Source organism: Petaurus breviceps, unplaced genomic scaffold, assembly GCF_028583685.1.
Source record: "Petaurus breviceps papuanus isolate PSGF00001 unplaced genomic scaffold, PetGlider_PUasm1.0 38, whole genome shotgun sequence".
NCBI classification, from domain to species: Eukaryota; Metazoa; Chordata; class Mammalia; order Diprotodontia; family Petauridae; genus Petaurus; species Petaurus breviceps.
In genome coordinates this window covers 38,677,598-38,698,702 of record NW_027186304.1, presented here as the reverse complement: position 1 = coordinate 38,698,702, position 21,105 = coordinate 38,677,598, and the positions used below count along the sequence as shown (strand labels likewise).

The 21,105-nt window shown below is 37.1% G+C and overlaps 1 protein-coding gene across 8 annotated transcripts in view; it reads left to right on the top strand.

Annotated features, from left to right (window-relative positions):
* The window catches only part of OSBPL1A (oxysterol binding protein like 1A), a 359,956-nt gene that overhangs the window by 240,821 nt on the left and 98,030 nt on the right, over nt 1-21,105 (top strand). For all 8 annotated transcript variants that reach the window (XM_069099804.1, XM_069099806.1, XM_069099802.1 and 5 more), the window contains one exon: nt 16,627-16,783. In XM_069099804.1, the coding sequence (XP_068955905.1) occupies nt 16,627-16,783 (157 nt within the window). The remainder of the gene's footprint in view (nt 1-16,626; nt 16,784-21,105) is intronic.

Genomic DNA, 21,105 nt, shown 5'->3' with positions numbered 1-21,105 from the left:
GCAGAGTTCTATACAGTAAAGTTAACATGAGTGTGCAATATATTCCCCTTCCACACCCACTCACTACACAAAGACTTAATCACTGGTAGTTGGCTGTGTAACTTTCTAAATAAAGCTATAGTGGGTGAAAGATGAAATGATTGAGGAAACAAAAGTTCAAAGTTCAGAGAATATATATTAAGCAGAGCATGTTAACTGTATAACAAAATTGGGACCAGACCTCCTCAATTTAGGACTGGACCTTGAATATGGGGGAAATAGACTTTTATACATTAAAAACAATCAAATAAGTCCAGTTAATTAAAAGAAAACTATTAACCAGGAAACAAAACTAGGTAATCTAATGTCTAATTAGAGGAAAGATTAGGGACTTTCCAGGTTGGGAGAGGGGAGAGAACAGATGCAGATCCCTGGAATCAGAAAAAGAGGTATCCCATTCCCCTCAACTATCTGTATTCAATCGGAGGAATATAGAAAAAATAACTGGTTAAACAGTACAGGTGGAACAGTTTTCAGATAAGACATAGGGATTGTTTGAGATGTATAATTGTAAGAAAACCCCTTGCCTTAGTATTCAGATCTATTGGGTTTCTGGTCAGCATAACCTAGGTCCTTAGTTAAGGATCTCTAAACAGTAGGTAGAGGTGGTCCAGGTTTCTAGTGCCACAGAGCTTAGGTTCAAACAGTGTAACAATGTCCTCTCCCACCTTCCACAACTGAATAAAGTTTTCTCATAAGACAGAAATTGAACTGGACCCATAATTGAATAGAAAGGGAACTGAGCTGGCTCTAGAATTGAGTCACAAAGTGAATGTGGTTCACTCAATCTCCATAACTGACCACTCGTTCTAATCACCTCAGTTCCCTCAATGCTGTCGAGAAGATATTAGACAGTGGTTCTCTTTTTTTCTCCCTCATAGACCTAATGATAGTAAGCAATATTATTCTAAGTAGTGTTTGAACTTTTAAAAATCTTTTTTTTTTTTAAGCAATCGGGGTTAAGTAACTTGCTCAAGGTTACACTGCCAGTTATTTCTGGGTGTGGTGCTGAGTATCTGAGCCCGGGATTCGATCTCCGAGTCATCCCGACTCTGGGGCTGGTGCTCTTACTCGCTGAGCCACCTGGCTGCCCCTGAACTTTTAAAAATCTTGAAGGATTTAGATCCATCTTTATGATACAAGAAAAAAAATTTACTCAAATGATGAAATATTTCTGCCAACTGTTTCATGGTGAACCTTTTTGGTTTGGCCTCGAGTTTTGAAGCTTCCCTTTCTTCTTCTGCAGTCTTTGCAGCTACCAGCTTAATCAGATCCTCATTCAGAATCCGCATTCTGATTACTTTTAAGAAATCTTTACATAAAGTTAAATTTAAGTAATGCAAATTTATATAAAATGAAAATTGTCTGTATTCTTAAAAATAAAGTATTTGGGGGCAGCTAGGTGGCACAGTGAATAGAGCACCAGCCCTGGAGTCAGAAGGATCTGAGTTCAAATGTGGCCTCACACACTTAACATTTACTAGCCGTGTGACCTTAGGCAAGTCACTTAACCCCAATTGCCCTGCCTTCTCCCCTCCAAAGAGCCAAAAAAAAAGTATTTAGCAAGTGTGACATTTTGTACTTATCCTATGATTCTTAGAAACATGGCAGTGATATTGCTGCCGAATTTATCAGTTAGTTAGGAATGTGCATATCCCTGAAGCGGGAGGAAAGGTTTACTATTAATATATAAGGAAGCTAAATTTCTTTCTGTAGAGTTATGAGGAGAAAATGCAAAAGTATGACAAGAAAAAATGATTAATAAAAATATTTCTAAACAATTATTTTATGTTAGTAATTTATCCTCCCCCAAATTTCAAATCCAAAAGCTTCATGTCCTCTTAGTATATAATAAGTGTACAATAATATATAAGCATGCACATACAAGCTACAGAAAAATTAGTGACTTTTGAATGTTGAAATTCTTAATGCATGATTTTTATTACTATCTGCTCACTCTTAATGGTTTTTTTTTGTTGTTTTTAGCAACGTTAATGATTTTTCACTTCTTAGTGTTTCCTCTTAGTGCTATTTTAGTTTAAGTGTTCATGAATAATTTACCATAAAATCTAATAGTACAGCATAGGAAAACTAATAACAGTTCTCAGATATTCTTATGTCATATACTTGAAGGAAGTTTCAAATAGATGGAAAAGATAGGAAGGGACCATATTGTGAAGAGCTTTAAATGTCAGAGGAAGTTATATTTTATTCTAGAGGTACAGGGAGATACCAGAGTTTGAGTAAGGAATGACATTGAGTTTATTGAATATTGGAGAATTACTTTGACAGTTGTGTGGAGGAAAGATTGTAATGAGAAGAGTATTGAGGGGGAAGGTACGGCAGGGCTGGCAGAGGCAGGCCTGGAAGGGGCCTGATCATCTCAGAGGGCAAATCTTCCCACCAACCACAAGGTCCACTACCAGGCCTATCACCAAAGGTCTGGGACTGGAAAGAGCAAGGTAAGAAGCAAATACAGGGGCCCCTGTCCTGGACAGCAAACACTCCTGGGGCTACCACTTCATAGCCCAGAAATTTTTTTTAAAAGCCCATATCAGGACCTTCAAAGACTAGGATGACAGAGTAAACCTCACTTGCTCCAAACGCCTCCTCTGACCCTGAAAACATAGTAACTCTTGCCCCAGGGCAAAACCCTCTACAGTAAAGGCTTGGGATCCTACAGGAAGGGCGTGGCTAGGACTCTGCCTCAAAATGGGTAGAAAGCAGACTACAAAGACAAAGACTCTGGAGTCCAACTATCCCTCAGAGGGAGGAACCAACCTCAGAGGGAGACAATGTGGACTCCACACCCAAAGCTGAAACTTCAACAGGGAATGGGTCCCAAGCACAGAAGGCTCTCCTAGATGAGATCAAAAGGAACTTTGAAAACAAAATGAGAGAGATAGAAGACAAAATGAATAATTCTCTCAAAACGAAAATAGCAGAATTAGAAAAACATTTTAATGAGGAAAACATCTCTCTAAAAAGAAAAGTGTATGATATGGAAAAGGAGCTTCAAAAATTAACCAAGGAAAATGATTTGCTAAAAACTAGAATTAACCAAATGGAAACAAATAACTCTATGAGGAACCAAGAATTAGCCAAGCAAAACAACAAGAATGAAAAATTAGAAAAAGAGGTAAAATACCTCAAAGAAAAAGTAACTGACCTGGAAAACAGATCCAGGAGAGATAATCTGAGAATCATAGGCCTACCAGAAAATTATGATGAAAAAATGAGCCTGGACAACATTGTCCAAGAGCTTGTTAAGGAAAACTGCCCTGAGATACTAGAACCTGAGGGTAAAATAGAAATCGAGAGAATCCACCGGACACCTGCTTAAAGAGATGCCAAACTGAAAAGTCCTTGAAATGTTGTGGCCAAACTACAGAACTACCAGATAAAAGTAGTTTTCAAGCGGCCAGAAAGAAACAATTCAAATATTGAGGGTCCACAGTGAGGATTGCACAGGATTTGGCAGCCTCTGCACTGAAAGATCGGAGGCAGTGGAATACAGTTTTCCAGAAGGCAAAAGAGCTTGGGTTACAACCAAGGATCACATACCCAGTGAGACTGAGCATATTCTTCCGGCAAAGAGATGGTCATTCAACGATATAACAGAGTTCCAGACCTTCTTGATAAAAAAGCCCGAACTCAATGGAAAATTCAACCTCCAATTATGAGATGCAACAGTGACTTAGAAAGGTAAACAAGGAGAACACACACACACCTGCTATTTGATAAGAGCAAACTGGTTATAGACAAGTAGAGGGTATGAGTATAAAATACACAAAATGACGATTTAAAAAAATCTTAAGGGCTACAAAGGGACTGCAATGGAAGAAAGGGAATGGTTGAAGTGGAAAAGGGTAAATTATGCCACACATAGAGGCATAAAAACTGTATAGCAAAGGAAAAAAAGGGAGTTGGGAAGCATATGAGCTTTCTCCTCATTGGTTCTGGTACAAGAAGGGAATAACAACCAGTTAAGCATAGGACTCTATGGAGAAGAAATGCAAAAAGTATCATTTTAGAGGGAAAGGGGGAGGGAGAGGAGTTTCACATGAGATTTGTTCCTGTCACTCTTGATGTGAAGAAGAAATAGCATACTTCATTAAGTATAACAATAGCCTACAGGCAGTAGGAGGGGGAAAGGATTATGAAAGGGGGGTGGGAGTGGTTTGTAGGGAGGGAAGTAGTAAGGGGAAAGGGGAGGAAAACAGAGGGGGGCTAAAAAGGGAACACTGAGGGAGGCGGTGGTCAAAAGGGGGGAAGGGAGAAGGGAAGGAAAATATGAACATTAACAGGGGCAGGAATAGGATGGGGGGAAAGAAACAGATAATCATAACTGTAAATGTGAATGGAATGAACTCTCCCACAAAATGGAGACGGATAGCAGAATGGATTAGAAATCATAATCCTACAATATGCTGTTTACAAGAAACACATCTGAAACAGAGGGATACACACAAGGTAAAGGTAAAAGGTTGGAATAAAATATATCATACCTCAGCTAAAGTAAAAAAAGCAGGAGTAGCAATCCTTATCTCAGATAAAGCAAAAGCAAAAATTGACCTAATTAAAAGAGATAAGGAAGGAAACTATATCCTGTTAAAAGGCACCATTGAGAATGAAGCAATATCATTACTTAACATATATGCACCAAGTGGTGTAGCATCCAAATTCCTAGAGGAGAAGCTCATGGAATTAGAGGAAGAAATAGATAGCAAAACTATACTAGTGGGAGACCTTAATCTCCCCCTCTCTGAACTTGATAAATCCAACCTCAAAGTAAACAAGAAAGAAGTTAAGGAGGTGAACAGGATTTTAGAGAGGATAGGTATGATAGATCTCTGGAGAAAACTGAATGGGGATAAAAAGGAATATACTTTCTTCTCAGTAATTCATGGCACATACTCAAAAATTGACCATGTTCTAGGGCATAAAAACCTCACAATTCTATGCAGTAAGGCAGAAATATTAAATGCATCCTTCTCAGATCATGATGCAATAAAAATTAATATCCAATAAAGGGCCAGGGAAAGACAGACTAAAAACTAATTGGAAATTAAACAATTTAATCCTAAAGAATGAGTGGGTCAAACAAGAAATTATAGAAACAATCGGTAATTTCATTCAAGAGAATGATAATAATGAGACAACATACCAAAATCTGTGGGATGCATTAAAGGCAGTTCTTAGGGGAAGTTTTATATCCCTGAGTGCATATGTGATTAAATTAGAGAAAAGGGAGCTCAACGAATTGGGCATGCAATTAAAAAACATAGAAAAAGAACAAATTCAAAATCCCCAATTAAATATTAAATTAGAAATATTGAAGACAAAAGGAGAGATTAATAAAATTGAAATTGAGAAGAGTATTGAGGTAGGGTGACCAATCACAAAGCAATTGCAGTAATGCAGGTGAAAGATTACCAAGGACCTGAATTAGGATGAATAGATAAAGTGGGACATATCTAAGAGATGCCCTGTGGAGGTAGAAATGACAAGACTTCTATGTTGTATTTTTTTTGTGGGGAGATTCTTTTTGGAAGGGGAAATGCAGGGCAATTGGTGTTAAGTGACTTACCCAAGGTCACACGGCTAGTAAGTGTTAAGTGTCTGAGGCCAGATTTGAACTTAGGTCCTCCTCACTCCAGGGCTGGTGCTCTATGGACTGTGCCACCTAGTTGCCCCATACTGTATTTTTTAAATGTAGCACTGAAAATTGAAGATGAGTATTCAAGTTCAGAGTTCTGCAGCAGAACTATCATCTCTGTAATTCTGGACAACATGACTTTATTAACATAGCCTAAGATTTCGTTAGCTTTTTGTCTGACATCACACTATTGACTCCTTCTGTTTTCGCTCACTGAAACTCATCAGATCTTAACAGATGGTCTTTGTTTAGACATGCCTGTATCAGGTTTAGAACTTGCAGAGGGGAACAGGTATTTTTAAAATTGTTTTTATTTTGAACTTAAAACACCAGACAAAATGGGCATTCCACATAGCAAAATAGAGAAAGAAGATTTCGGGAACTTCATGTTTGTTGAGAATTTGCATTTCTTCTCTTTTTTGTATCCTTTGACTTTTTATCAGTAGAGGAATGGCTTTTCTTAACAAATTTGAATTAATTCCCCATGTATCTTGGCTATGAGATCTTAGAGCTTTCTTAAAGTAATATTATTTTTTATTCCTTTATTCCTAATAAATTTCATCTCAAAATATTCAGTCAAATGTTTTGGCTTTTCAGGATCTCTTTAGAAAATCACTTTGTCATCTTTTACATTATCCTCCCTAGTTTTGATAAGTATGCCAACTTTGCTTTCTGGTCGTTGATAAATGTGTTGAACAGGACAGGATCAAGGACAGAGTTTTGAACATCCTGCTAGACATTTTCCTCTATGTCAGGGTTTCTTAATCTGTAATCCATGATTTTTTTAATTGATTATTTCAATATAACTTTTCTCTTTAGATCTTATATATTTTGTTGTATGTACTTAAAATAACTATTCTGAGAAGAGACTCTTAGGCTTTTCCAGACCGCCAAGGGGTCCCTGAAACAAGAAAGGTTAACAACCCCTACCTACATGACCTTTGACAAATGACTTAACCTCTCTGGGTCTGAATTTCTTTGTCTTTTTTTTTTAATTAAATGTTATTCTTTTGCTTTTTGGAGGGGGCAGTCAGGGCAGTTGGGGTTAAGTGATTTGCCCAAGGTCACATGGCTAGTAAGTGTTAAATATCTGAGAGTGGATTTGAACTCAGGTCCTCCTGACTCCAGGGCCATGCTCTATTCACTGTGACACCAAATTGCCCCAAATTTCTTTGTCTTTAAAACAAGAGTTTTGGATTACATGACCTCTATGATCCATTCCAGTGCTAGAACTATCATTTTATAAATGCTGTGCCTTGTGGCATCTCCTCTCTTCTTGTGGTGTCTTGCTACTTCATTACTATTTAACTTTTTCATGTGTTTACACCTTATCACTCCAACCTTCATATAGCTCCCAAATTGTCTCTCTAGTATATGAATCTGATCACATTATTCTTATGCTTAGAAACTTTCAGTAACTCCTCCTTGTCTATAATATGATAAACAGATTTTGCCATTTAAGACTGTACCAGGGGTGAGGAACTTGTGTTTGTTCTGTGAAGTTTGGAATAAGTCAAAGGGCCGCACTTGAGGACCTAGAAGGCCACATGTGGCCTCAAGGACACAGGTTTCTGACTCCTGTATGACTGTCCCATCTTGCAGTAAGCCCAATTTTCTAACCTTATTTTATATTCTTCTTCATGAGTCTAACAGTCAAAATGAATTACCATTTTCTTTTCTTGTCCATCTTCTGAATCTCAGCCTTCATGTAGATTGTCGATCCTACACTAAAATGCGTTTAATTTTCATCTCTAGCTTTTGAAACCTCTCATTTCCTTCAAGGTTCAGATAAGGTACCCCTTTTCTGTGAAGCCCTTCATGATTTCTCCTAGTTGAAAATGATTTGTCTCTTCTCAGATCTTTTTATAGCATTTCAGATCTTTCCTTTGCTGTATTAAATTATGTCTTCCATCAAACTTATTTGTGAATGGTTTTTTACTCCGTGTCATAATGTATGGTCCTTAAGAAGAGGGACTGTTATTTTCGTCTTGTATTCCCAGGACCTAGAAAAGTGCTTTACATGTTTTGTTGTTTGTTTGTAGCATGCATTTAATAATGAAGTAAAGTGAATTATGTCTTCAAGTACTTTCTAAATTTCTTGAGGTCATGATTATAAGTATTATAAGTACCCTTTTACTTGTTGTACTGCTCTACTAACATAGATAGGAAAATACTATTGAGTACCATCTATATTCATGGTATTATACTGTGTTCTCTAGAAGGATACAAGTAAATAAAAGGAACTTAGTTTCTATATTTTTACTGCCTATCTCATTATTTACTAGCGTTACAAGTGAATTTGAGTAGCACTTCACAGATTTTGCTTTATCCCCTGTTCCTGATGTTATGTTTTAAGTTTGTTGAACAAATGTTTACTGAACCCCCATGATGATTATTCTGTCTCATCAAAAACGTTTCTCTTTCAGAGTTCCCCGTTACTGTTAAGAATATTGCTATGCTTCCAGTCACCCAGGTTCACATCCTCAACTCTTCACTGCAGACCATTGACAAATCTTGTCATTTCTCTCTTCATGGAATCTTCCGTGTTTGTCCTGTGCTCTCCAGTCACACAGCTGCCACTCTGGCTCATACTCTTATCACTTCCCTCCATCTATTGAAGTCATTTCCTAATGTATCTCTGAGCTTCAAGTCTCTCCCATTCCATTCATTCTCTCCATTGACTAAGTATTCCATGGAAAGCTGCCTTCCTGAACCCTGGTTCCATGACTGTCTGTGACTTCTAAGCTCAAATAGAAACTCCTGTTTGCATTTGAACTCTGCATGACATGGCCCCTTCCTCACACTTTCCCTCCTTCCTTACACTGCACTCCTGCTGTTCATCAACATGGCCCTGCTTCTTTCACCTCCCTGCTTTTATGCTGGCTGTCTTCCAGGCTTGAATGCCCTGGCTTTGAACCCTCACCTCTTAGTTTCCCTGGCTTCCCTCAAGACTCAACTCAAATCCCACCTTCTACAGGAGGCACTTCCCTGTTCTCCCAACCATTAGTACCTTCATCTCTTTAACTCTACATGTGTTGGTACCTAGTTATTTACATATTGTCTTCATTAGAATGAATTCTCCTTGGTGGTTGGTATTATTCTTTGCCTTTCTTTGTATCTCTTAGTGTTGGGCACAGTATCGAGCTAGCTTAATAAATACTTGCTGTTTGACTGACTACTTGTTAGTGTAATCTAGAATTGTTCCCTAGTGTAATGAATTTATCTGTATGCTTCACAGAAAACTTTATGGGCCAAGAATTTCAACAGAACAGATTGCAAATCCTGAATTTAGTAGTCCAAAATGGAGCATGTGGGAAACTTTCATATGTATAGACTGAGTGCTGAAGATCATTACTATCTGGTTGGAACCATCATGTGTATTCTGTAATTTTTTTAACCTTTGAAAAGCATGTTAGTTTTTTTAAAGGTTTTTTTTTCGGGGAAGGAGGAAAGTCAGTGCAGCTGATGGATACATTGCACATATTTTCAGACTTTTTTGGGGGGGGGGTCAGGGCAATTGGGTTAAGTGACTTGCCCAAGGTCACAGGGGTAGTTTTTGTGTTAAATGTCTGAGGCTGTATTTGAACTTGGGTTCTCCTGACTCCAGGGTTGGTGCTCTATTCACTGTGCCACCTAGCTACCCCTAATGGCTAGTAAGTGTTAAGTGTCTGAGGTCAGATTTGAACTCAGGTCCTCCTGACTCCAGGGCTGGTGCTCTATTCACTGCACCACCTAGCTGCCACTTTCAGACTTTTTCAATGTATAACAGCTGTTAATCTCTTATCTCTAGCAAGGGTGTAGGTTAGGGATGTCTTCTCATTTCTCTTCATTCAAGTCTTGCTTGATCTTTATAATTTTGTCATATCACTTTTGATTTTTGGGTGTTCATTCTTTCCATTTACATTGTTGTAATTACCATGTCTTTTTTTTTTCTTTGACTCTGCTTACTTTACTATACATCACATCATATAGATGTTTCTGTGCTTCTCTTTATTCATCTAGCTTCATAGATTTAGTTTCATGGGAATTAGTAACTTTAAGTTATTTCCTAAGCTCTACTGTTATATGCAACTAGTTTTGACCTTGACCCTTGTTTGGAGAGTATTTACTTGAAATTTTTCTCTTAACCCTTCTTTTTTTGTTGTCTTTCAACAAGAGTGTGTTTCAGTCTTTAGTTACTTTCTCACTAGACTGTTATTACAGTCTCTTGACAGTCTTTTCTGTGCTTGTCCTTTTCGGTTTATAATAAATTTAAAATAGTGTGCAATTTTTTTCCTCCTCTGTAGTCATCCTAAGTAATTACATTTTTCCATTTTTTGTGTTCAGGCAATTTGGAAGCCTGTCCATATATCTGTATCTTTCATGCTGGAGCAAATATTTGACATTAGCTTGGGGTCACACATTTCAAATATTTCCAGTGAATGAAGAAAACAGAGTTAATTCAGGTATTAGCATGAGCTTTGTGTGATTACCCTTGATATTTTAATATTGCCATAGTGTTTACTAAATATTTTATTCACTGTGATATTTTCATTTCAAAGTTCATTGAAAATGCAATGATTTTTAGCATTATTTTCAAGTACTATTGAAATTATTTTTATGTATATATATGGGAATTTGGGATTATGGTCAGCCTTTAATCCCCTGGAGGGAGAAGCTGCTGAGGTGCTGCAGCTGTGCAGCCACAGCCACATGGCTGTTTCAGCTCCTGGCCTACAGATTGCAAAGTGACCAAGCAACCAGTCTGAGGGGTAAGCACTCTTGCTTTAACCTACTTGGGTCTGGATTGTGGTTTAAGGTGGAAGTTCTGGAGTGCGTGACCAGTTTGCCAGAGCGTGGGGAGGCTTCTGAGAAGGCACGCAACTAATAGATCCAGCAGCTGAGAAAACCCCAGCAATTGGGACAAAACTCCCCCTTCTTGTAGCAGAGTTCTACTGTGGCAAAAAGCTCAAAAGTCAAGTAATTGAGTGGCAACATGAGCAAACGAGGGAAGCAAGGCAAGCACAGTAATCCAAATTTAGACTCCTTTTTTGGGGGACAAAAAGGATCAAAGCATGGAATAGGAGGAAGTCAGCAAAGTCAGAACTCCTGCATCAGAAGCTTCCAAGAAAAGAATAAGCTGCTTACAGGCCACAGAGGAGCTTAAGAAGGATTTTGAAAACCAAATAAGAGAAATGGAGGAAAAATTGGGAAGAGAAATGAGAATGATGCAAGAAAATTATAAAATGAGAGTCAACAACTTGACTGAAGAAAATAACATCTTAAAAAATAGACTAACTCAAATGGCAAAAGAACCTCAAAAAGGCAATGAGGAGAATGCCTTAAAAAGCCAAATTTGCCAGATGGAAAAAGAATCTCAAAAGCTCACTGAAGAGAATCATTCCTTCAGAATTAGATTGGAGCAAATGGAAGCTAGTGACTTTCTGAGAAATCAAGATATTATTAAACAGATCCAAATAAGTGTAAAAATAGAAGACAATGTGAAATATCTCATTGAAAAAATCACTGACCTGGAAAATAGATCCAGGAGAGAGAATTTAAAAATTATTGGACTACCTGAAAGCCATGATCAAAAAAAGAACCTAGAAATAATTCTTCAGGAAATTCTCAAGGAAAATTGCCCTGATGTTTTAGAACCAGAGGGCAAAATAGAGGTTGAAAGAATCCACCGATCACCTCCTAAAAAAGGTCCCAAAAAGAAAACTCCTAGGAATATTATAGCCAGGTTCTGGAATTCCTAGATTGAGGAGAGAATATTACAAGCAGCCAGGAAGAAACAATATGAATGTTGTGGACACACAATCAGGATAACCCAGGATCTGTCAGCATCTACACTGAGGGATTGAAGGGCTTAGAATATGATATACCGGAGGTCAAAGGAGCTGGGATTAAAACCAAGAATCACCTACCCAGCAAAACTGAGTATCATGTTTCAGGGGAAAATATGATCATTCAATGAAATAGAGGACTTTCAAGCATTCCTGATGAAAAAACCAGAGTTGAATAGGAAATCTGACATTCAATTACAAGAAGCAAGAGAAGCATGAGAGGGTAAACAGGGAAAAGAAATCATAAGGAACTTATCAAAGTTGAACTACTTACATTCATACACATAAAAACAATAATTGTAACTTATGAAACTTTTCTCAGTATGAGAATTGTTGAAGGTAATAGAAATGTATTTATATATATACACATATATATATGCCTATATAGGAGGGTATATGGGCATATGAATGCATATGTGAGAATGTGTATATATGTGTACAGGTATACATAGACAGAGGGTACAGGGCCAGTTGAATAGGAAGGGATGATACTTAAAAGGTCAAATTAAGAGGTGAGAGAGGAATATAATGAGAGGAGATGGAGAAAGATAGAATGGGGGAAATTATCTCATAGAGAAGAGTCAAGGGAAAACTGTTACAATGGCGGGCAAGAACAGAAAGGCAAGAGGGAATGGGTCAACCCTATTCTCAATGAATTTGGCTTAGGTAGGGAATGACATACACACTAAATAGGGTATCTCACCCTACAGGAGAGTAGGGGAGAAGGGGATGAGAAGGGGGATGATGGAAGGGAGGGCATGCTGGGGGGGAGGGAAGTTGGAAGCACCCACTTTTGAAAAGGGACAGGATCAAAGTAGAGAATAGAACAAGTCGGGGGTGGGATGGGATGGAGAGAAATATAGTCAGTCTTTCACAATATATCCACTATGCAAATATTTTGCATGGCTACACATGTACAGCCTGTGTTTAATTGCTTGTCTTCCCACTCAGGATGGGTGACAAAGGAGGGAGGGAAGGAATCTGGAATTCAAAGGTTTAAAATAAAATGTTTAAATATATATATATATATATATATAATTATTATTATTATTTTACATGTAACTAGGAAATAAGACTTAGAGGCACTGGGTCATAGAGATCCACCATGCCCTACTGGAAAGTCAGAGGGGGGATGGGAGAAGACATAGGAGAAAGAAGATTGGGGGAGGAGATGTTCAGTGGGATCACTGTTTTGGGATGGTGGGTAGGGGAAAAATGGGGAGAAAATTTGTAACTCAAAATCTTGTGGAAATGAATGATGTAAACTAAAAAAAAATTAAAGAAAAAGAGCTTAGACATCATCTTTCAAGAAATTATCAAGGACAACTGCCGTGATATTCTAGAACCAGAGGGTAAAATAGAAATGGAAAGAATCCACTGATCACCTCCCCAAAGTGATCCCAAAACGAAAGCTCCTTGGAATATTGTAGCCAAATACTAGAACTCTCAGATCAAGGAGAAAATAACCAAGAAGGAACAGTTCAAGTATTAGCCACAGTCAGGATAATAGAGGATTTAGTAGCTTTTTCATTTAAAGGTCAGAGGGCTTGGAATGTGATATTCCAGAGGGCAAAAGACCTAGGATTACAACCAAGAATAAATAACATACCCATCAAAACTGAGTATAAACTGTCAGAGGAAAAAGTGAATATTCCATGAAATAGAAGACTTTCAAGTATTCCTGATGAAAAGACCAGATTGACTTTGAAATACAAGATGTAAAAGAAGCTTAAAAAGGTAAATAGGAGAAGAGAAATCCTAAGGGACTTTAATAAGGTCAAACTGTTTACATTCCTACATGGGGAGATGATTCTTGTAACTTATAAAAACTTACTCATTATTAGAGCAGTTGGAAGGAGTATATGTAGAACATAGAGGTGTGAATTGGATATGGTGGTATGATTATCTAAAAAAATAAAATCAATAGATGAGATAGAAGAAGATCCTGGGAGAAAAGGAAAGGGAGAGGTGGAAGGGAAAGTGGGTAGGGGAAGCACATGAACCTTGCTATCATCAGAATTGACTCAAAAAGGAAATAATAAATACACTCATTTGGGTGTAGAAATCTATATTACCATATAGGAAAGTAGGAACAGAAGGAAGACAATGGTGGAGGGCAGGGAGGAGCTGATAGAAGAGGCCATTTTGGGGGAGGTAAAAGCCCGAAGCAAAACTCTTATGAGGAGGGACAGAGTAAAAAAGAGGAGAGATCAGGATATCCATCTTCAAATAAGAACTGATAGAGCCTGAATGCAGAGCAAAGATACTTTTTCTTTATTTTTGTTCATTTTTTTATATCTTTCACAGCATGACTTTCATGTTAATGTTTTTGCATGACTACACATGTGTAAGCTATATCAAATTGCTCACCTTCTCAGTGGGGGAGAAGGGAAGGAAAAAGAGAATTTGTAACTCAAAATTTGAAGGAAAAAAAAAAGTTAAAATTGGGGACAGATAGGTGGCCAGGTGAATAGAGCACTAACCCTGAAGTCAGAAGGAGCTGAGTTTAAACCCAGTCTTAAGACACTTGATACTTGACTAGCTGTGTGACTTTGGCAAGTAACTTAACCCCAATTGCCTTCCCTCCTCCAAAAAAAAAAAGTTAAAATTGTTTTTATATGTAATTGGGAAAAAATAAGATTTTAAAAAAAGAAAGCACCATTGTTATATCTTTAAAAATCTTGTATAATTTTCACGTATAAGTAAGAGACACCTTACCTGAGAACAGGCTTCAATAATGATTTTTATTTTACAAAGTTAAAAATGTCTTTAAAATTGAGCAAATTGTAAACACAACTAGATTTTATGTTTTCGGTGCCTGTCACTCATGATTACATAGATTCTACCTGCTGTACAGAATTGGCTGTGAAAACCACCTGTTGCCAACTCATGCTTTCGTTGAAGAAACTTTTGATTCTTAGGAATTCAAACTTTTTGATTCTCACAAAGATTTTACAGAGGTGAGAAAGTTGCCAGATAGGTCAGTATGCTGATTTGTCTTGGTCATGTCTCTTCTGGGGAGAATACCATCCATTCCTTTCTTTTTCTTTTGGAATCTTCTTTTTTTTAGTTATTTTGAGGACAAATTTCTGATTGCCTTTAAAATTGTTATCACTAGCATGCAATTTTTCATTGATGATGATGCAGAAATACTCTTAAATCTCTTATTAGATGGAGCTATGTCTTTGTCAAAGACTATATAAAAAACAAATTCATTTTTGGAGGTAAATAAACATATTCATTGTTAGACCTTAAGGTATTTATCTCAAAATATTCATTATATACTTACTGTGGTGAACACACAGGGCAGAGTACTTGGGTACTTACAGAGATTATTTAGAAAGTAGTATCAAACTCAAATAGAAACTTCAGGCTGCATATTGACTTAGAAACTCATAAATTAGGGGCGGCTAGGCGGCACAGTAAATAGAGCACCAGCCCTGGAGTCAGGAGGACCTGAGTTCTAATGCGGCTTCAGACACTTAACCACTTACGTGTGACCTTGGTCAAATCACTTAACTCCAATAGCCCTATCTTCCCCCCCTCCAAAAAAAAAGAGAAAAATAAGCTCATAAATTAATATTTTCTGTGTTGTATTTTTCTTTTATTAAACATTTCTCAGTTACATTTTAATCCAGTTTCCCCTAGCACTCAGAAGTTTGATATTTCTGGTTTCGAGAAGCTGTGGACACTGCCTTCTAACGTAGGGGGTTAAGAAATGAAGAATATTATAATAGAAAATAATACACTATAGATGTGTGAGGGAGTTACAAAACAGTGCTGTGTGAGATCTGAAGGGGGAAAGGTCATATCAGTGGAAAAACAATGGGAAAGGAAACAACATGGATTATTATGTCCTTAAAATAGTCTTTCTGCAAATGATAAGATCATTTAAGAGGTTTAGGCTCAAAACATACATGTACTATTGTCCAGCTACTAATTATTTTTTTTGCTAGATTATAGTGCTAAAATAAGACACTGTGAATGCTTTATTATTTTGAAAGAATAAAAATAATAAGGGAGAAGAAAGAGTGTACCAGAAAATTCCTTTTTTTTTTTTTACTAAGGAGTTAAGAATGGATTTGTTGATTAAGAAATCCACTTGAGTGCATTTTAGTGCTTTCTTAGTATTGAGAGGTTAGCTAGAGATATCCTAGGGTGATCATTTCATAAATTTACTTTAATTCTAACAAAACCTTAGTTATCTCAATTTTATAAGTTGATAATATGGAAATTCAGAAAAACTGCCCTGCCTAGGTATAGTGGATAAAGGACTCATCCAAATATCTCCCCCTTGTTATTTATGAACTGAGTGAGTAACTTTAGTTAAGTCACTGAACCTTTTTTCAGTTTCTTCATTTGTAAAGAGTAGGTATGAAATAATTTATCAAATATTTACTAAGTGCTTTACTATCTGGGCATAGAAAGACAAAAATAAAATAGTCCCTCCCTTCTAGGAATTTTAGATCTCCTGAGGGAATCTGGTATGTCCACAAGTAAGTCACTACAAAGCATATAGAAAGTAACTAGTGGTACTCGGTATACATAATGGAGAAAACCAACAAATATGTATCTTTTATTGGATTTTTGCTAAGGGTTATTTTCTTATATCACATAAAATAATTTTTTTTTCTTTTTTGGAGGGGAGAAGGCAGGACAGTTGGGGTTAAGTGACTTGCCCAAGGTCTTACTTATTTACGGGGCTAGTAAATGTTAAGTGTCTGAAGTATAAAATAATCTTTTAAAAAGTATCAAACCTCTTTAAATATACATTTTATGAGAACTTGGATTTCATATAGATCGATATAACTAAGATTGATTATGAGTCTTTGCATTTGGGACATAATTAATTATTAGAATGAATTTCTTATCTTTTACCATTCTATAAATTCAAGCAAAATTTAATGCCTTGCAGAATGTCAACTTTTATATACTCTGTATAGATTCTCTGAAATCCCTGTAGGGGAAGCTCACAAGCTGTCTGAAGGACAAAGTGGTCTACTAAAGTTTCAGAGCTTGGTTCATTGAAGGAGGTATCTGCTGTTTCTTGAAGTCTAGCATCAAAGATCTAGTCATTAACATGCACCTGCTCTCCTACAGATTCGGAGTCCGAACAGTCCATAAGTAGATTGGAAACAGTAACAGCACGTTCATTTGAAGAGAGGAGAGAGCATTTGAACAATAGAAAAAGCAGAATGTCTGAAGAAAAGGATTGTGGTGGTGGAGACTCCCTGTCCAACGGCATCAAAAAGCACAGGTAGGATTATCTATTTTAATATGGAATAATTGTGAATTTTGTGGCACAAAATAAAATTTGCCTGGATTCAGTAAATAATTTTTCCTTTTCTAAATCTCTTCTCCCCTGCTCCGGCTGGTCAGTATGCCACTGCTTTTTCTTCTGCCTACGTAAGAGAAGCATGTAGAAATTGGGAAAATAAGGCACAAAATTTTTATCTTTTCCATTTGTATCAGCAAACTACATTGCAGACAATATGTAAATGCTTCAGTTGCCTCCCTTAGACTTGTCCAAATGTGCCTACTGAATTTGATGCTGGGTTCTTTTTTTTCATCATACATCTTTTATGACGATACCTTCTATTGCTATTTTAGTTTCCAGTCATTTGATCTTCTTGTTGATTTTATTAAGAATGAATGGTAATATTGCCAGCCTGATGACACAATTAAGTTAAGTTTAAACAAGACAGTTTAATAAGAACCACTCTTTGCTGAACACATCCAATTTACGTTGCCTGAGAACCTTAGTATGGTTTTTATACCTTTGGTAGTTTAGTCAGAGACTTTGTAGACTTAATGAGATGTTATAGACACCACCGTTCTCTAGTTTCAGCATAAAGTACAGGATAGTTAAATATGTGATTGTCACATTAATATAGTAAATTATTATTTTTTAAAATTAGTAAAGAATTGATTTCATGTCCTAAGTAAAATTTCTCTTGGGTTGGGGGAGGGGGTTAAAAACAATTATGATGTAGATTTTTAAAAATAGTTTTTTCAGTGCTTTTTCTCACTTAAAGATGACAGGGAGAGTGCCCGCTATGGAACAAAGGAATGCATGCTGAATTTGTAGTTAGAGGACCTGAGTTCAAGTCTCAGCTCTGCCCTTTGTGACTTTGGTGACATTGTACAAGGCACTGAACTTCTTGGCCTTAGTTTCTCATCTGTAAAATGAAAGGTTTGGAGTATTTGACTTTAGAGATCTTTCTTAGCTCTAAATCTATGATCCTAATTACCTTAATTAGAGTATAACTTGGACATAGCACTTTCCTTGTGCCATGATTGTTAGGGAAGATTGAATAGTAGCATGCCTTTTCTATTCATTTCAATTCATAGGTCCTAGGAACCCTTTGATTTCTACCACTGCCTCAGTGAAAAGAAATCTGAGGAAAAAGCAATCTACTTACACATTTTAGTAGCAGGCATATCCATTCCAGTAAAAATAGCAGCTGTAGGGGTGGCTAGGTGGCTCAGTGAATAGAGCACCAGCTCTGGAGTAAGGAGGACCTGAGTTCAAATCCGGCCTCAGACACTTAACATAAAAACTAGCTGTGTGATGTTGGGCAAGTCACTTAACCCCAATGGCCCTACCTCCCCCCCTCCAAAAAGCAAAAAATAAAATAAAATAAATAGTTTACTCTGACAAGATCAGTAATGCTTTTCTTTTTTCAATTAGAAAACATGCTTCTTAACTGAATATGTATGATCTATATCATATTGCTTACCTTCTCAAGGTGCAGGAACGGGATGGAGGGAGAGAGAGAATTTGAAACTCAAAATTTTAAAAAACAATACAAAAGTAAAAAAGGGGTGGGGAAGAAGACATGTCCCAAATTTGCCAGTAACAAGAGGTTTTCACTTAAAAGAATGTGTACATTTACAGTTTCTTCTCTGATGATTTTGGCTAGCTGCTATGGAGTCCTTTGTGAAACCAGAGCTGAATGTGCACTCTCAAAAGAAAACATTTACCCACAAACCTAGCAAAGTCTGGTTATCTAAAAAGGAGTGATAAACTTTGACCATTCATTAACCATATCAGAATGAAACAGTGTGTGTGAATGTACTTTGAGAAATACAAGTACAATGAGATCAGTGTAAATAGTGTTGATGGATTAGTAGTATAGGGGTTGTCTTTTTTTCTGGGACAGGACATTCTCTGTGTTATGTTTGACTAGGCTCACAGTAAGAACATATGCGATATGGGCATGCCTTATCATAAACTTCTTCATCCTGCCTTCATGTGGTCTTTATTTTGTTCTTTTCTATACGTTTTATTGATACTTTCTGCCTCTTTTTTTTTTTTTTTTTTGGCCATAGTCACTTCCCACTGAACCCTTCTGGCCCTTTCCCATAGAGTTTCTTCCTCATAACCAAAAATCAACTTGGACAGTGACCACCTCTGACAGACAAGAGAACATACTGTTCCCATAATTTACCACCTTTCTAGCAAGAGAAGGGAAGTCTCTTAGGAAAGCTTCCTGACAATCAGGAGTCTCCAGAAATGGTGTGAGCCATCTGGGTAGTGGATTCCCCTCCCTGGAGCCACTTTAGCAGATGCTGGATATCCGGTGGTTGAGGCAATTGTGGAGGTCCCACTGCAGTCCCATCCTACTAAAATTCTTGATTTTGTTTCATTATTTGCGCTTTGGAACCAGTTTGTGAGAATGCTTAGTCTGAATACATAGGATCTTAGATTTAGAGCTAGAAGGGACCTTGAGACTTCTAATACAGCCCCTTCATTTTACAAATAGGAAACAGAGACTCAGAGAACTGAAATGGCTCTCTTGTGGCCGCACATGAATGTCAGAAATGGAATTTTATCTCAGGCCCTATGGACTCTAGGACTCTTACCTTTTACACCATGCTACCTCTCCTAGGTATAGGGATAGATTCTGGTGCTAGACCTGTGATGCATGGCATCCCCTTCTCTGCAATTTATAGTCTTAAAGAGTTGCCTAGAGAAGAGGTGTCAACTCTTAGCATGCCTCACATGTGACCCACATTACTCCAGAGTATGGTTTAAACTAGATTAAAATGTAATTAAAAGGTATTTAACAAAATAAATAAAAATACAATGAAATTTAGATCATTTTGCATTTTAAGACTAAGACTTTAAGACTGAATCAGTATGCCACTCACAGGCAGATATGGTTAGCAGCCCCTATTTGAAACCACTTTTGAAAGCTTTTGAAACCACTGACATGAGAGCACTGAGAGCTTATGTGACTTATCTACCCTTACATGGCTTCTACTCATCATGGTAGGTGAGGATGGGGTAGGGAGCCTCTGTGTCTCATATTTCTTTTTGCTTTTTGGAGGGCAATTGGGGTTAAGTGACTTGCCCAAGATTACACGGCTAGTAAGTGTGTCAAGTGTCTGAGGCCGAGTTTGAACTCAGGTCTTCCTGACTCCAGGGACCCTTGTGTCTCATATTTCATCAAAATATTGATATCTTTGTGTTTTGATTTACATTAGTATATTCATTACATATATATTGTTCTGGTTCTGTACTTTCTTCATTATCCATCAATTAATACAAACCTTTTGTTTTATATGAATTTCTTATATTCATTGTTTCTAATGGTAATATGCCATTACATTCATATGCCATAATTTGTACAATCTTCCCTAAACAGTGGGAACATACTTTGTCATACACACACACACACACACAGAAATATATGTATATATACACAAAGTGCTGCTTTGAATAGCTTATTATATGTAGTCCCTTTCTTTCTGCTATTGACTTTGAGGTATTTTCCCAGTAGTAGAGTTTTCTGGGTTAAGAGGATATGAATGGTTTGGTAACTGTATAATTCTAAATTATTTTCTAGGATAGTTGAGAGTTCTACCAGCTATGTATTAGTGTCCATATTATTTTCTAATTGGTTAAGCCAGAATTGTAGAGAGATCTGAAAGGCAAGTGACAGTTTTTTTAGAAAATAGAATTCATGCCAGGTCACTAAAGGAAGAAATGCAGAGAAATAGAAAAGTGTTCCTAGATGAGATAAATTGAACTAGTAAAAGAGATGCAGATTGTAGAAGCTGTAAAAAGTAATAAGACTTGTAGCTCTCATCCTATTAGAAAATAATCCGTCATGGATTAGTGAATGACACCAAGTCTAGGCTGAATGCCAGAGTTTAGCTCTTGAAATAAACAGGCCAAGGTCTTTTTTATTTGACAAGTTCTCACATTGAAGGTATCTTAGTATTTATAATAATGTTTAACATTTACATAACACTTCTGGGGTTGGGGGGGGGGCGAGGAAAGCCACAAGGCAGTTGGGATTAAGTGACTTGCCCAAGGTCACACAGCTAGTAAGTGTCAAGTGTCTGAGGCCAGATTTGAACTCAGGATCTCCTGACTCCAGGGTCTGTGCTCTATTCACTGCGCCACCTAGTTGCCCATATATATCAGTTTTATGTTTTTCATAGCACTTTAAATAGAGCAATGGATAGAGCATTGGACCTGGAGTCAGGAATACTTGAGTTCAAATTTTGCTTTAGACATTTTTGAGTTGTGTGATCCCGGTCAATTGTCAATCTCAGTAACCTCATCTG